Genomic DNA, 15,895 nt, shown 5'->3' with positions numbered 1-15,895 from the left:
GATCTGACCCCAATCGACTATTATATCTGAGGCCGAATGAAGGAATTAGCATACAATGAGGAAATTCATGATCGAGACCATCTCATCAAATAATTAATGGGGCAACAGAAGTAATGAAGGCTGAAATGAGGTTAAGAGTAACCACCACAGAGATGCAATGAAGATGCCGGAATTATATTAGAAAGGACGGTTCTCATTTCGAGCATGAAAATTAATTATAAGTAAATAATATTATTAATGAATAAATAATAATTACTTATTAATTTTTTATTCAATTTGTTAAATCGCCATGTGAATTTTTTCTGCAATCTTTTTTCTTTTTCAATTAAATACCTTATGCAGTATTAAGTCTACGTCTTTCAATACACCGTTGGAAAGAGCAAAGATCAAAACAGTTTTTAAAGATATTTGAACGACTCTTCCATTTGCATTTTTCTTTTCATTCGCTTACAAAGTCGAGGTTTGATATCCGAGAAACTCATTTTTAGAATTTTAAAGGGTCACATCTTTTTTTCATATGTGGATCCCATTACATATTTGATTTCGATAAAATACGTATCCAAGTTTATAGAAAAAGATAGAGTCAAATCAAATACTCTACTAAATCTTTATTGTCACTTAAATGGAAGTAAGTAGTGAATTTGGTAAAATTCGGAAAAAATACGATATCTCGAAATAGGTTACACTTCACATTAGAATATATGTAGTCAAATGCGGTCAAAATCATCTCATCTTCCACCCTTTTTCGGATGTGTGTCGGTATACCAAACACCCTGCAAATGGTTCGGTGTTTACCTAGCACGCTAATGTCCTTACAATCCCTGTTATCTACAGTTGCCAATGGCATGACACATCACTGATGATATTCTGAGTTCAAGACGAGTTGTCTTCGTATGTTTCCGATTTAATTTACTCTTAATTTTTAATAGTAAAATACTTATGATCCTCACGTCTTAGATGCATTTTTATTACTTTATAAGATTTGAACTAAACTTTCGGCTGATATATTTTACAACCTTGGTGTATAATATACTATTCTTCAGCCCCATAAAAATTGAATTCTTAGAAAATTGTTTAGGGGAGGCATTTCGCAAGTATTTTTTGCCCCAATCTATTCGTTCGTTTATTTGCAGGTGGGTGGTTTTTAGAAGCACATGGGCCTTGCTTAATTATATTATACACCGAACATAACTGGAATTCCTCGCTGCGTTGCTAGAAATTTTTGGCTCTATTAGCTTGAGACTCTCGCATTTTATTAAATTAATATACCCAAAGTGTACAGAATTAAAATTGAACGGTAAGTGCTATTACAATTTTAAAACAAAAAATTAAGGGGAGTCGTTAGCATACTGTTTCGCTTAGATGAGTCAGATTACCGGTGAAAATCCTCCTCTTCAATTAGTATTGGACTAACTTTGGTACTGCTGTTACATCGTTGGAAAAATGAGATCAACTGTCGCCACAGTTCTGTAAAATTCATCATGATTTAATTCGGTATCATAATAAAGCATCGCCCAAATTTCAGCATCAGATGTTATACAATTTTAGCACTAGACGTATGTATCTCTCTAGACATAGTGTGTTTTATAATGTAATGAAACCAAGTAAGATAATTATCCTCGTGTTTGCTTTAAATTACGTTTTCGTGCGTGCTTTGAATGTGAAGCAAGATTTATTGTTGATATCGCAAAAGGAAAGCGACGGCGTAAAGCGTAAATACACCAAAACCCGTTTTGGAGTTAGAGCTGAGGTTCTGCACAATATCTGACTCGTTTATTAATGCTTCGTAGGGGACTATTATGGAAATTAATTAGGCATTTTATGACGAGTCAAAAATCCCTGGTATTGCGCGAGCTTCAAATTTTAGTTCACTTCAAACCATAAAGTTTCAGGGATAAAAAATGTTCAAACTCAAGTTCTTGCTCAATACCGAAAAGCACTTCATCATCAAAAAGTCAGCAACAATTTTATTTAATCCCTCTCAGGCCCCACCGAGACACACAATAGTATATCTGTTTTTCTAACTCAATCCAGACAAACTTATGAAGTCCTTTATTTGTTCGGACATTAATGACTTTTTCTTTTCTTATGGCTGTGAGAACGCGTCTTTTAGTGACCTGGATATTGCCCTTACGTCGAAGTTCTGGATAAATCGTTCGGGAGATAAACGATGTGTGTTTCGGGAGGAACACTTTGTGTCCGCCTTCAAGGAGAAATCCGGTTTTTCCCCCGCCGGCACTTTATTGGGTTTATTAGAGACAGATCGGATTGTTTGTCCATATTGTCCATGATGGGATATTATCAGTACGGGGCGAAGTAATTGGAACAGCAACGCTCTTCCAGTCAGTCTGGAGTCATCGCCATGTAAAATTCGCCTCTTTCTGTTTACCTTAAAACTGTGCTGAAATTGGCCCCGACAAATCGATATCCCGGATTTGAAGGCTCGGCCGTTAAGGAAAATATTGATAGCTTGATTCAGTGATTCTGAATATTCTCTGACATGGTGTGTGGATATTCAGTAGCAAGCACAAACTTCGTTTTCTTAAACTCGTAACAAGCCCCAAAGCTCTAACATTCTTTCTGCTACTTCTTAACAGCCGCTTAATTGCCCACTCTCCAGATTCCAGAAGAAATTAGAATTTCATTCTAAACTTCCCTGGAAATTTTGTAAACGCTAAAGATACATTTCGAAACTTTTTAAGTTTCATCCCTAAAGTCTGAAGTTGGGAGAGTGACGGCTAAATGGGAGTTTTGCGGTGTGACGAGCCGAATTAATTCGAGAAAGCCTCAAAGATAAATATTTCGCCTTTCCATTCTGAAGATGTATTTAGTTACTTCGCAGCCAAACTTTTTCTTGAATATTAGTCGATGCAGTAAAAAAGATGGAAATAGTTATTGAATTCGATTCCTTTTCGATATGTTTTAATCCTGGAAATTCCCGCTTCGTTTATATTTAAATGACGCTGTCTATGTTTTTTGCTTTTATTTGTAAAATCCTTGATGAAAGTTCAAACTTTTATGCATTAACTGAGTTTCCAAGAGCGAAAAAAAGAAAAAGAGTATTGATTTAAGAGGTCCCTTCCTTCTCAATCCTATTAAGATTATCGTCATTTCATTTCAATGTAATTAAATAAGGAATTCTGCAGTATTTTAAAAAGATTAATTTATTATTTCTAGTATATTATTTAACAATACATATAATATTAAAACGAAAAAGTACTCTCAATAGTGCAATCCAAAAGTCTTACTCTCATTTTAATAATAGGGTTTTGATGATACATAAATTTGGAGAAGTTTGGGGACATTTACAGAGCGGTTGCTTAAAGTACGGTTAACGATAACGTTTCAGCCAATTCAATGAAACCCCAAAACAAAGTTTCCGATAGTGAAGTGTTAAAGTTACAAACAAACCACGTCTATTGAATGCAAACCTTTCGTTCACCTCAAATACACTGGAGGTCTATTACGAAACCTCAAACCCTAAACTAGAGCGTAAAGGCCCTTGAGGTTGCTGAGTTTCAGGAGTTCTTTGTTGGGAATTTAGTATTTCCTTAAATCGACTGAAAGTTTAATTAATGTCCTTATAATGTAGAATGTATTTTCAAAAAATCACATGGGAGGAAATGCATTATACCTAAGTATTGTATTGAACTGGGTCAATATTTTGCATTTTTGGGGGGCGTTAGTTACTCTATCAAAATTATCATCGAGAATTTGGTTTGGATTACAAGTTCTATTTATCAAGCAGAACTAGAGGTAGAATGGAAAATATTGGCCCTCACAATTATATCAGAGGCGAGTTGGTGATATTCCAAACCTAGGCCTCAAACCCCAGAAATGTCCATTTTCATGGAGATTAATTTTGAATAGATATTGATACAGTTTTGGATGGGGTAGGTGCTAGGAGAGCGATATGTCTGGCAATCCATTTCAAAGCTCAATTTATCTTATATGTAGGAAAATGGTACCTACCTATCAGCTATATAAATCATCGGTAAGTAACATGGATTTTGGCCCATCGGCGAAGCACCAAACCTCTATTCGATCATCGTGCAACATCACCAACTCTTCCTCCCTTAAATCAACCCCACATACACCTACATTCGACGATTTAGACAAAACTGAATAGTACTGATGTGAGCAAAGGCACTAATTGAAGATCGACCAATCGAAAGGGTTAGAGGGAGACAAACTCCGAGGGCTGTGAGGGGACGCAAAGGGGTACCTTCGTAGACTGCGGTGGAACTTCTTTCAAAGTTGGTGCTACTCCTGCTTCGTCCGGGAGAGAGAGAGTGGAACTACCCCCCGCCGTGACTCGTGGACCCATGTTGTCGTAGTTGGGTATGGCAGCTGGTATGGGACGTCTCGGAAGGGTCGCCATACCATGGTAAACTGGTTTCTGTCGATGCGGCAGATCTAGCAAATCTGGACACCGGGATACGTCCACAAAATTAGGATCGCGACTCAGGGACACCGAAATGAAGATGTTGCCATACGCCCCCGCCGGAAGGGTACTAGTGGAGAATTCCGGGGGAGGGGGGAATACGACCATGGGAAGAGGCTCTCGCTCTATCGTGATATGTACAGGAGGATCCATCATATCCATGTCCGGGCCGATGGCTTCACAACTACCAGTCCCTCTGTCGGTAGTCGTGGCGATGCTCACATCCAGCAGTTTCTTCTCTTGGTCCGTGAAACTTACACTGGCCTGCATGTTACGAGTGCGCATAGAGTTCCTCTTGCGGGCGCAGCATACTGCCGACACTGTTATCACAGTCGATAGAGTCAACACCACCGCCATCACTATCAAGCCCCACCAAACCACCACCGAGTCAGATTTACTGAGAGTAGTCGCGGTCACCACCTCAGGAAGCACTAAACTCACGTTAACTTCCGCGGAGTCCAACGCATTTTTGGCTATGCAAGTGTAGAAACCCACGTCTACTTCACTGACATTGTACACAGTAATGTTCACCCACTTGTCTAGGATTCCCTCCTCTGCTTCGATGACGAGCCAGGTGTGATTGATGGGATGTCCCTCGAACATCCACGAGACTTTGGGCTCTGGATCACCAATCACGTGACAACCGAAACTGACATTACCCCCGGCTTCCGCTTGCACTTGCTGTTGCGGGAATGCGAATGCTTGAGGGACACACGCGAATTCCCACGCCTCCACGTCCTCCCAACGCCGATCGGCCAAAATTTCCGGCTCGAAACACAAGAGGGACACTGAGTAAAGTTTACTCGTGAGGAACCAGTTTCGAAAACCGCGCAGCTCACAGTCACACCTCCACGGGTTACCGTCGAGCATTAGAGTTTTCAAATGGGCGAAACTCATAAAAGTCGCCTCGGACAAGTTTCGCAAAAGATTGTTTTTCAGATTGAGCGATTCCAGGGCCGTAAGGTGCACGAACGCGTCTTTATGAATAAATTGCAGCTGGCATTGCTCCAGCTCCAGATTCCTCAGGTGCGGCAAGACGGGAAATTGAGCCCGGCTCAGCCGTCGCAGGGGATTCCTATTCAAATATAACCACCGCAGCCGCTCGTTCCCATAAAACGTATCCGGGTGCAGGATGACAATGTTGTTGTCAGACAAGTCGATTTCGACAAGAATGGTGAGATCTTTGAAAGCCTCCGGATGCACCTCTCTAATTCCGCTATGCATCAAGTAAATTCGTTGCAAGTTGATTAAGCCGGCGGATTGAAAGGCGGTCTTAGGCAACTGCGTTATGGAGTTGTCGGATAAATCCAGGACTTGAATGCCTTCGTCCAGGTAGGCCGGCACCCCAGCAAGGCCTTGTTTCTTGCAGAACGCACTCCGTTTGCCCGAAATCCACTTACAATGACACGGCGACGGACAGTCGGTCCAATCCGGAGCTGCCAGAGCCAACGCCAAAGTCAGCATCAACACAAACACGACAGCCATTTCCTAGAGTAATCATTTTGGAATCGCAGAATTCCGTTTTAAGCGCCACACGCGGTTTCCCCTCATTTTTTTAAGGTGTCGTTTCAGGGAAACACCGAAAACGAGCGGACTCGGAAACTCCGGAAAAGCGCGTACTTTTCCGGACGAAATCCGGCACTGAGAAACGTCCAACGTACGAGTTCACCGCACTATGAGGTTGGTCCGCAGCTTCGGAGGCGCCGTATTTGTTGCGTCGGCGTCGACGTTGTCGTCGGTCTGGATGAGATGCGGCCGCCCAACCCTATGCAGCAAGAACCTGCTGCTTCTCACCTCCCGTCGAAGCCACTCTGAAAGGTCTCATGGATTTATAACAATTGATTTTCGACAGGGAAATTAATCATTTTCTGCTTAATTCTACCGATAGAAAATCGGCTTTCAGCTGATTACGAAGTTTAATCAAAACTGGATGATGAACTTCAAGATGGTTTATTTAATGTTTACCTGCAATACTTATACTAATTGGTCAAATTGGCTGCTGGTGGTTATCATGGGCATAGATTCGCCAAAGTGACGATTTTTCCAGTCTCTGGAAAGGTTTATTTTGTCATGGCAAACATTTTTAAATGGGATTCAATTAATTAACGCCCATGGGAATAGAATTTTAATTGGAAACCAAACACAACAATTAGGCCCTATCCCCATCAGTCATTTACACTAACAAGCCAAATTAGCTTGGGACACTTCCATAATTTTTTTTTAAATATGAGGTAACATTTTCGGTCGTTTTTGTTAGTTAATACACAAACATATTTATTCCTTCAATTGGTGATACCAATGTATGCAAATTCCGACCCAGCAATGGCAATTTATTAACTCTTTCCTGTTGTGCAAATAATAATGCTTAATATGCATTCCGCAGAATTAATTGCCCAACACAACTATTGTCGGAATCTCAAGGATACTAGTTAATGCAGAGAAAACAGAAAAAGTTTATTTACACGCGAGTTTTCAAAATGGAAATTTGCAGTTGCTAAATTACATAAAATCAACAGGGGTTTTTCATGGATAAGAGTTCATAAATCAAGCTATTTGCGTCTTTATCTCCAGGTTGATTTACATGGAAGTCAGGAAACTAACCCACGCTCTGCTGACCCTGTTTGACTGTTTCCATGGATTGGATATTATTCTGTTGACAAGGTTATGTGGAGTTTTTTCCGCTCTAAGACTCAATATATCGGTCTCCTAATAATCTTTCCTAAGAGATCATTTCCATTGTAATAAAGAAGTTAACCAATACTCTTTTCAAAAGGCAGCGTTCCAAAAGTACCTTGTTAATAAATTTACCAGGAATTTGATATGCACATATAATTCCTACAAGAAAACAAATCAAAGTACTACCAACTGTATATAGAGGATAATTTTTTTGGAAGGCAAGAATACATCCATTGCTCTGCATACAGATGTTTCAGTTAGAATTATTTTTTATAAGTTACCTCCCTCCCCCTAACATGACAAACAATATGAGACTTTAAAGAGGAAAGGAAGATATACAGGGTGTATATAAAACGGTGTTGAACCCCTTCAGTACTTTACTAGAAATCCCGTGACAACTTGTGTGAGTGCTATACATAGTTAAATTTGAAAAAAACCCGCACTGAGGCGCCATCTGCCACGGAAAATTATAAATAACGAATTATTCGGGCAGATTTCTCTTGAAAGATGAAAACGTGCTGAAAATGGAGTGTGACAGAAAATATTCTGTTTCTTTCTATCAAATGTCGAAGAAATATATCTATCCTGCTTTGTCTTATACATAATGTAGCTTTAACATTTGTCATGGTCTCTACCTTTATTAGCAGGTTGTCAATTCATAAGTCAGATCATAAACAAATATTTATATTATTCTACAATAATATTTAATTGTTTGGTATAAATTAACAATGTAGTAATGAAAGGACCTATATTGGATTTGGAAACAATAAGTTAATAGTGATAACAAAATATTAGAATTTTTTAATCACCACTGAGAAAATATGGAAGAATCAATGGAAGAACTAAGTGATAAATTTTATTATTTATACAGTTCAGAGGTGCCAGAAAGAATTCAAATAAAAATGTAAGGAAATTGAACTTATTATGGACTAAAAATATAGTAAAACCTCAAAATAACTCGGCGGTTCCCTGACCAAAAACACTGTTCTTACCTTTTTAATAAGATTGTTATTATTATTATTTTCCATTTTACTACTATTTATTTCCTACTCCAGTGGCACTTTAGAAGGAAAAAGAAACAAACCCACCTACGAGGAACTCCTGAAAGACCCGCATTTGAAGTTTTCTGGTGTGTGCCAAGATGGTTGCTCTGACTTAATGGTTGAGTGTCAGGTCTGGGACAACAATGAGCCCCTTAGTTTGCCTGTGAGCACTGAATATAAACCATTCACAACTCGTTGGAAGTAATGTTTTAATTTCACATGTAAATTTGAATGCATTGCATGAGTGTTTTAGCTGGAATGAATGGCTGCATTTGCCCCTTGAGTTTTGTGATCTTCCTAGGACGGCACAGTTAGCAATTACTGTGTATGATTGTGCTGGTCCAGACAGTCTTACTCCTGTTGGTGGTACCACTCTTTCTTTATTTAGTAAACATGGCGTGTTTCGTGAAGTATGTGCATTGCTTACATTTTCAAATATTATAGATAAATTTATAGGGAATGATTGATTTGAGAGTTTGGCCCCATGTGGTAGCTGATGGCAGAACTCCTACAACCACACCAGGCAAAGGACACAATGGTAAGGACAACTTCACAGATCAAATGTGGAAGCTTGCCAAGCTAGAGAAAAAACATAGAAATGGGCATATACCAAAGGTGCATTTTCCAACTGCAGGGAAATTAAAATTCATTAAATGTTTATTTTAAGGTGGACTGGTTAAACAGACTCACATTTCGAGAACTGGAAGTTATCAGAGAAAAAGAGAAGAGATCCTCCAGTTACATGTACTTAACTGTGGAGTTCCAGAAAGTGTTTTTGGATAATGTGTTAAATCATGTAGTGTATTTTGAGCAAAATGATGATTCATATGTGCCTACTACGAAGACCAATCCAGATTTGGTATTTGTACCTGATGCAGAAATTGGAAAGGTAAATTTTTGTTACAGTCTCTCTTTTAGGTAAGTTACAGTTGAACTAACAATGATTTCGCTATTCTCTCAGGTTTTTAACAATTCTCTTTATACTTAAATGAAAGTTTGAAAGTAGGTCAGTTACCATATGTGTATGAAAATCAAAATATTCGGCAGTAGTGCGCGGTAATATGAATGTTTGCATTAAATTGTTTTAATGTTAATTGAGAGACGTGGTGATCCCAAGTACAAATTTTAATATGACTAACTTTATAGATAAGTGTACAGTTTTGTTGGTTTATCTGATTGATAAGCCTCTTAATACCAATGTAAATTATATCTGTATTTTTGACTTGTGTATATTATGTGAATAGCTTCAGTCACATTTTCCGAATCCAACCATATTTATTTATATGTTCTATAATGATGTAAGTCTCATTCAAATCGCTGTTTATTTTCGTCGTTCCTCAAACACAGTGATGACTTGGAAACCTTCTGAGCAATGTCAAAATCTCAAGGTATTTGGGACGTTCTTGCCACAAAATTAACCTCTCAAAAAACCAAAGAAGTGAAACCCACCAAACACCACATTGTGGTTTGTCAACTTTGTGAACAAATAGTCAAATCTAGTGCAGTAAAATGTTTGAATTGCAACCGATATCTTCACAAGAAATGTCTCAACCGGGCCTGTATGTTGTTCGATGTAAGCGAGGCCGACTGGCAATGTCGCGATTGTGCCAATTTGATCCCCACTAATTTCGAATTGAGTATGGCAAAAAAGGAAAATGAGAGTCTTCGGCAACAGGTCGCCATTTTGACGAAATTGGTGAGCGAATTGGATTTGGTTAATTGTTTGCAGAGAGAGAAGATCGATGAGTATATGCGAGTAAGTTTTCTAATTAACACGCAATATGTATTGAAGAAACTTAAGTTAATTAAATCTCATAACTTATTGTGAATGATTTGAACTGAACGTGTACAAATGCAAATATACATATATAATCCAATTTAAAAGGATTACAAGGTTTTCTTTTAACTCAACTAGGGTCAAAGTTAGTAAGCATTTTATCGTTCAAAATAGCAATGTGCCCGTGCAATTTTCTGTGTCGCATAATACCGCCATTTCTTACGATGCTATTATCATCCTCAGGAAAATTTGGTAGAACGCAAACATCACATGCTGGCCAGATCTTTGAGGAGTGGACTTAACGACAAAGATGCCAAGCCGAACGCAGCTATAAGAGACAATTTAAACAAAATTGTGTCATATCCGCCCACTCAGCAACTTTCCAGCGAAGAACAAGATGATATTTGGAAGTTTAGGTTCTTGGTTTAAGGTTACTAAATTCTTCGCGTAACTGAAGACATTTATAGGTTTTATTTGAGTACTCAGAAGAAAGCATTGGCCAAATTTCTCAAGTGCGTAAATTGGCGTCATCAGAATGAAGTGCGACAGGCGCTGCACCTTATTAATCTTTGGGTGCCCATGGACGTTGAAGGTAAGATTGCGTAATACTTGAACGGGAAATAATTTTCAACCCTGTTTTCTTCAGATGCCCTAGAACTTCTTAGTCCAAATTTCACAAATCTCGCAGTGCGTAGGTACGCAATAAGTCGCTTGCAGCAGGCACCAGACGATGAGATTTTATTGTATCTTTTGCAACTAGTGCAGGCGCTAAAATATGAAAATTTCAAAACCATTGAAGAGGGTAAAATTTCTTCCTTGTTTTGAGAGTGTTATTGTTGTTTTTATTTAGGATATGTGAGGATAACTTCAACTTATGACCAATCGCTTTTAAGTGAAGATACAAACACTAATAACTACCTTGACAAGAAGGATTCAAAAGACAGTAATTGGACGGTTACTGCCGAATCATCGGTACAGAGCAATCAAACCACTAATTCGATTGAATCTGCTGTCGAAACTACAGTACAAGATCAAGTTGGATTGTTCCATATAATATGACTATTTTAAATAAAATCGTATATTGTAGCTTGCAGCGAGCATGTCCCAAAATCAGGCTCAAAATGTCTGTATGGAGTCTGGCAACACAGATACTTTGCAAAGCAACATGTACCAAGAGGAAGACATAAACGATTTGGCTTCTTTCCTAATATATAGAGCGTGCAAAAACTTCACTTTGGCCAATTATTTCTATTGGTATTTGTTGCTGGAGTGCGGAGATCAAGATCCTGCACTGAACCTCGATTCAAAGGACAAAGGACCTAAAGATGAGAAATATGTTAGTTGCAGGAACTTTAATATAATGTATCGAAACGTTTTTTTAATTAACTAGGAGCAAACTCGTAATATGTACCTGACAGTAATGAAAACTTTTTCGCAAACTTTGGCCAGGGGCCCCGATTCAATGCAAAAGAAGCGCGCTATTTTAGCCCATCAGCAAAAGTTTATTGACAAGTTGGTGCAACTGATCGGAGATGTCACCAAAGAGAACGTTTCGCGGTCCAAAAAAAACCAAAAGTTAAAAGAATATTTGGCAGATCCAAACATGTTTAAGTTTAATTTTAATAGGTTCGATCCGATTCCCTTCCCCTTGGATCCAGAGGTATATTGCGACTAATTTTATTTCTTGGGGAAGTATTGGTGTTTTTACAGATTTACATCACCGGCATAATAGCAGACAAAACTATGGTGTTTAAGTCTACGCAAATGCCCGCAAAGCTGCACTTTACGACCACGGAAGGTAAAGAGTATGTGGCCATATTTAAGTTGGGTGATGATCTGAGACAGGATCAGTTAATTTTGCAAATGATTACTCTTATGGATAATTTATTAAATAAAGAGAATCTCGATCTCAAGCTTACCCCTTATAAAGTGTTGGCCACTGGAATTAAGAGTGGATTTGTGCAGTATATTGAGTCTTTACCTGTTGCTGAAGTTCTTGCTACTGAGGGTATAAAATATTGTTTAATAAGTAATGATAATAATAACTACTATTTTTTATTAGGAACCATTCAAAACTACTTCAAAAAACACCATCCGCAACCCTCAGCCCCTTATGGCATTCAGCCGGAAATAATGGACGCTTACGTACGTTCCTGTGCAGGTTATTGCGTCATTACGTACCTACTTGGAGTGGGAGACAGGCATTTGGATAATCTACTGCTTACCAAAGATGGCCGTTTGTTTCATATAGATTTTGGGTGAGTCTTACCTTAAAATTCTTGGCATATTTGATCTTATTCTCTCAGATACATCTTGGGCCGAGACCCAAAGCCTTTACCTCCTCCAATGAAACTCAGTAAAGAAATGGTAGAGGCCATGGGCGGGGTTAACTCTGAGCATTATCAGAGATTTAAAAAGTTATGCAATACGGCGTTTTTGCACTTGAGGCGGTAAGTTATAAATTAAAATTTATTGTCATCGTTATATGAATTAATATACTCAGGCACGCCAACCTGATCTTGAATCTATTTTCGCTAATGGTGGATGCAAGTGTGATGGATATAGCGCTAGAGCCGGATAAAGCAGTGAAAAAAGTCCAGGATAAACTAATGTTAAATCTAGGTGACGAAGAAGCAGTGAATGATATGCAGATCTTAATCGATTCTTCGGTAACCGCAGTTGTGGCTGTTATAGTCGAGCAGTTCCACAAATTCACTCAATATGTCAGGAATTAAAATTTTTATATTGATTTAAGATTCTCGATTGATCACATAACGTAATCCGCAAGTAAAGAAAGACTAATGGTGAAAGGGTTACTTTTATTTAAAAAAATATTTATAATTTGTAGTCACAATATTTTAAATAGGCAAGTTTAGTCTTTTTTACTTAATGTAGAAAATGATGCAGCAGAGGTTACACTTACTGAGTGTTATATTCTTTGTGACATCACACAACTGCGAGAGCGTTTCGCGCGTTCACGAGTTCTAGGTTTTTCTTATTGAAAGATGTGTTTTGATTTTTATGAAACTTTATACATGTAATTATTCGGTCGTTTCTAAAAGTTTTTAAATATTTTAATAGAATTGATTTTTATTTTCTGAACCTCTCTGTTGATTTACTTCTTAAGCGAAACATTTTCATGCGAATTGAACACTTTATAAATCTTTTTACTCAACGCTGGCCCCAACTTTTTTTGGCCGCTCAACGGTCCTGCTGCCCTTCTAACTGATATATTTTGCAGCAGCTTCTCCCCCTCTTCTGGTTCTTTACAATTTTCATACGCCTGAAATATTTAAATTGTTCAAAAACTTCCCACAACTCTTTGTTGCTTACCTCCATCAACGAATTTAAAGTTGGATAAACCAATGTAATAGCTTCTGCAGTTTCCAAACTAGCCAAAGGGAACATCCTCAAGAACTGGTTCCACAATCGATTTAACCCATTACCGTCCTTGTCAATTCGTACACAGTCCCTGTTGTTTACAGTAAAGAGCTGGTTTTCGGATTGCAGAAACTGCTCTTTCCCCGCCCTTGAAATTTACATCACATTCAAATTATTTAAACATTTAAGTAGTAAATTATGTTCCAAAAATCGAATGCACTGAAATGAAATCATTCAAATAGTCAATAAATTAACACTGTTGGAAACTATTATAATAATTCTGTAGTTTAACCATTGAGAACTTCTCGATAGCTTAACATTATTAGACCATTTGAATAACTTGAACAGTCGACTATTTGTGTATTCTTCAATAGATTTTCTATTCTATAATTTTTAATAATACACCCGAAACACAAACAAAAAATTTAACCAGTATTAAATTTTCCTGAGCTCCTGATACTTATTCAAATTGAATTTGCATGTCTTCTTTTCAGTTTAACTAATGAAATTTATAAAAAAAACTATTATTAAAATAAAATTGAAATTATATGGTCAGTCATAAAACCATGTTGGCCTAATTTCTAATCTTACTTGAATGGAATTTGGGCCACAGATTTTGCACATTCCCCAACAAAGATTGCCAACTCCTCATATTTTTCTACAGGACGTACATAGAGCTTTTTGCAAAATAGTTGTAATTGAACTAGATGATCATCTATATTCTGTTTGCTGATTTTAGGCAAATTTTCAAATTGCGTTTTAACAGTTTTGTGATTGCTAGTTCCTGCAACATCACTATATAAGTGTGTACCTTTATTCTTTATCTTTCAGGCAATTGAACTCACCTTTACGGTTTCTATTTTTCTCATTTCTTAAGGTATTGTAGTATTTTTGCAGCCCTAAAATGGCTACAGACAGATGTTCTATTTCAGGCATACTCTGGAGCGAGTGAATGTAACCAATTAGGCTATCTTGACTAATAAGTTTTAACAATTCAGGGAGTTCTATAACTGTAACACAGTGTTTTTCTTGTTTATAGTTTGTTTTCAAAATCTGTGGAAAAATAAGAATGCTACAGCCAGAGAAATAAGCCAGTGCCTATGTAGGTTAACAAAATCAATCAATTCTTATTACCATGTTTTCCACAGTAAGTACTGTCCGTGTAAAAGTAATTAAATTTGGAATGCATTGTTTGGAGATTTGATAGTTATAGGCTTTGCTTTGTAACAACATGATTATAGTCTCCCCATATGGTTTTTTTTGCAGGTTGTCATCAAGATTAACAGTAAAGTACTACAAAATTTGAATATAGTACATTTTCCAACATTAATAAAGAGGAATAATTACCTGCATGCACTGATCAGGTTTGATAGAATTGTCAATTACTTTTAAAACCCTTTTTAGCTCTTTTAAATTCTCTTTTTCAATTTTTTTCAGTTCCTTCTCTTGTGCTTTGGCTGCCCTAACCAACTCTTTATCTATTTTCTTATTGCCTCTGTTATTTCCAATTTCTGAGTTGTGCTCACTCTTTTTTTTTAATTTAGCTTTTGGTTCTTAAAAACAAAAACCTAATTAAACATTACACTGAATAGTTTAAAAGAATGTAATTCACCGAGAGTGTCCCCAAAATCCACACTTCCTGTAGTTTTTCCTACAACAAAACTCTCTCCTCTGTTAGTTTTCTGTAATTCCAATCCATGAAAACCAGCCATGTTCAGTTCTTCAGAATCAGGATTATCAGTCTCATTTTGGAGCCTCTTGATATTATCCCTTTCAAAAACTTGTTTACTATTTTCTTGTTTGAGATTTTCACATGATTTGAACTGAGATACGGCATTCATTATACAGTCAAAGTCATTAGAATTCTCACAAAAATCTTGAGCAGAGAATTTGTTAGTCCATGATGCAGTTTTCTGAGATAATTTGTTACATATTCTAGTTTTCAAACACACATAATCGTCTTCAATATCAGAGAAATCATCTAAAGTGTATACATTTTTGTGTGGTCTTTGAGGAGAAGCTTTTTTAGGTAAATGGGCATTGCTTGAGGAGGCTTTTTGATGTAAGTAGTCGATGCCATCATAATTTATAAGGATAGTGTTCTCTGAAGTTGAGTCTTCAGCAAGGTCTTCGTCCATGGAGTTTTTTAGAATATTTTATTATCGTCTTTTATACTTTTCAAATAAAATATAACCAAACTATTTCTTATTTTTAGGTCTAGATATTGTTAAATTTGTATTTATGAACTGTAATGTCATTGGTTCCTTTATTTTTTAATCTACTAGACAGAGATAGAAGATATCTCGTAATTTTTAGGGAACGCAGAATATATAAATTAGTGAACATTGGCTAAATGTGGCAACAATGCTGAGTCGGGAAAATTCTCCAGAGTCGGCGCACAAAAAAAATAAAAGGCCTCTTAATTTTTTTTTGAAGGGATATCTTCGTAGCAAGACGTATCAAGAACCGTAAAAAGTTCTGTGCACGAAATGTAAATACAAAGTAATTGGCAGTCAAACCAACAAAATCAAAATGGTAACTACTTGAACATTTTCCTTCAACATTTATGGTCTT

At 37.2% G+C, this 15,895-nt stretch overlaps 3 protein-coding genes across 5 annotated transcripts; 1 reads left to right on the top strand and 2 right to left on the bottom strand.

Annotated features, from left to right (window-relative positions):
* Positions 1 to 3,146: 3,146 nt before the first annotated feature.
* Positions 3,147 to 6,253, bottom strand: LOC136343551 (leucine-rich repeat-containing protein 24-like). The gene has a single exon (XM_066290332.1). The coding sequence runs from the start codon at positions 5,927 to 5,929 to the stop codon at positions 4,178 to 4,180; it is 1,752 nt and encodes a 583-aa protein (XP_066146429.1). The 5' UTR covers positions 5,930 to 6,253; the 3' UTR covers positions 3,147 to 4,177.
* Positions 6,254 to 7,768: 1,515 nt separating this feature from the next.
* Positions 7,769 to 13,042, top strand: Pi3K59F (phosphatidylinositol 3-kinase 59F). 3 transcript variants are annotated; one of them, XR_010732791.1, is made up of 16 exons: positions 7,769 to 8,024; positions 8,176 to 8,364; positions 8,417 to 8,573; positions 8,620 to 8,778; positions 8,831 to 9,052; positions 10,184 to 10,356; positions 10,408 to 10,532; positions 10,587 to 10,742; positions 10,791 to 10,975; positions 11,028 to 11,276; positions 11,331 to 11,600; positions 11,651 to 11,948; positions 12,003 to 12,198; positions 12,247 to 12,390; positions 12,444 to 12,727; positions 12,836 to 13,042. XR_010732791.1 is itself a non-coding variant. In XM_066290221.1 (15 exons), the coding sequence occupies exons 1-15, from the start codon at positions 7,942 to 7,944 to the stop codon at positions 12,673 to 12,675; spliced, it is 2,838 nt and encodes a 945-aa protein (XP_066146318.1). In that variant the 5' UTR covers positions 7,769 to 7,941; the 3' UTR covers positions 12,676 to 13,042. The 3 variants fall into 3 exon arrangements, 2 of the variants coding, with proteins under 2 accessions (XP_066146318.1, XP_066146319.1); XM_066290221.1 differs by having other exon boundaries at positions 12,444 to 13,042; XM_066290222.1 differs by lacking the exons at positions 7,769 to 8,024; positions 8,176 to 8,364; positions 8,417 to 8,573; positions 8,620 to 8,778; positions 8,831 to 9,052 and adding an exon at positions 9,098 to 9,919 and having other exon boundaries at positions 12,444 to 13,042.
* mms4 (Methyl methanesulfonate sensitivity 4) lies at positions 12,740 to 15,827 on the bottom strand. Its single transcript, XM_066290226.1, has 7 exons — positions 14,934 to 15,827; positions 14,669 to 14,874; positions 14,456 to 14,614; positions 14,167 to 14,374; positions 13,913 to 14,105; positions 13,274 to 13,469; positions 12,740 to 13,223 (listed from the first exon to the last, which is right to left on the bottom strand). The coding sequence occupies exons 1-7, from the start codon at positions 15,457 to 15,459 to the stop codon at positions 13,056 to 13,058; spliced, it is 1,656 nt and encodes a 551-aa protein (XP_066146323.1). The 5' UTR covers positions 15,460 to 15,827; the 3' UTR covers positions 12,740 to 13,055.
* Between the last annotated feature and the right edge of the window lie 68 nt (positions 15,828 to 15,895).

This window comes from Euwallacea fornicatus, chromosome 15 (assembly GCF_040115645.1).
Source record: "Euwallacea fornicatus isolate EFF26 chromosome 15, ASM4011564v1, whole genome shotgun sequence".
NCBI classification, from domain to species: Eukaryota; Metazoa; Arthropoda; class Insecta; order Coleoptera; family Curculionidae; genus Euwallacea; species Euwallacea fornicatus.
The sequence above is the reverse complement of the archived record's forward strand: the minus strand, read 5'-3'. Positions and strand labels throughout refer to the sequence as shown.

What these genes read in the sequence shown, in the direction of transcription:
- LOC136343551 (XM_066290332.1), bottom strand. Translation starts at nt 5,929, where the DNA reads ATGGCTGTCGTGTTTGTGTTGATGCTGACTTTGGCGTTGGCTCTGGCA.
- Pi3K59F (XM_066290221.1), top strand. Translation starts at nt 7,942, where the DNA reads ATGGAAGAATCAATGGAAGAACTAAGTGATAAATTTTATTATTTATAC. An exon ending in GATGATATTTGGAAGTTTAG is followed by an intron (nt 10,357 to 10,407) that starts GTTCTTGGTTTA and finishes AGACATTTATAG; the next exon opens with GTTTTATTTGAGTACTCAGA. An exon ending in GCGTTTTTGCACTTGAGGCG is followed by an intron (nt 12,391 to 12,443) that starts GTAAGTTATAAA and finishes TAATATACTCAG; the next exon opens with GCACGCCAACCTGATCTTGA.
- mms4 (XM_066290226.1), bottom strand. Translation starts at nt 15,459, where the DNA reads ATGGACGAAGACCTTGCTGAAGACTCAACTTCAGAGAACACTATCCTT. An exon ending in GAAAAATAGAAACCGTAAAG is followed by an intron (nt 14,106 to 14,166) that starts GTGAGTTCAATT and finishes GTGATGTTGCAG; the next exon opens with GAACTAGCAATCACAAAACT. An exon ending in CTTTAAATTCGTTGATGGAG is followed by an intron (nt 13,224 to 13,273) that starts GTAAGCAACAAA and finishes TAAATATTTCAG; the next exon opens with GCGTATGAAAATTGTAAAGA.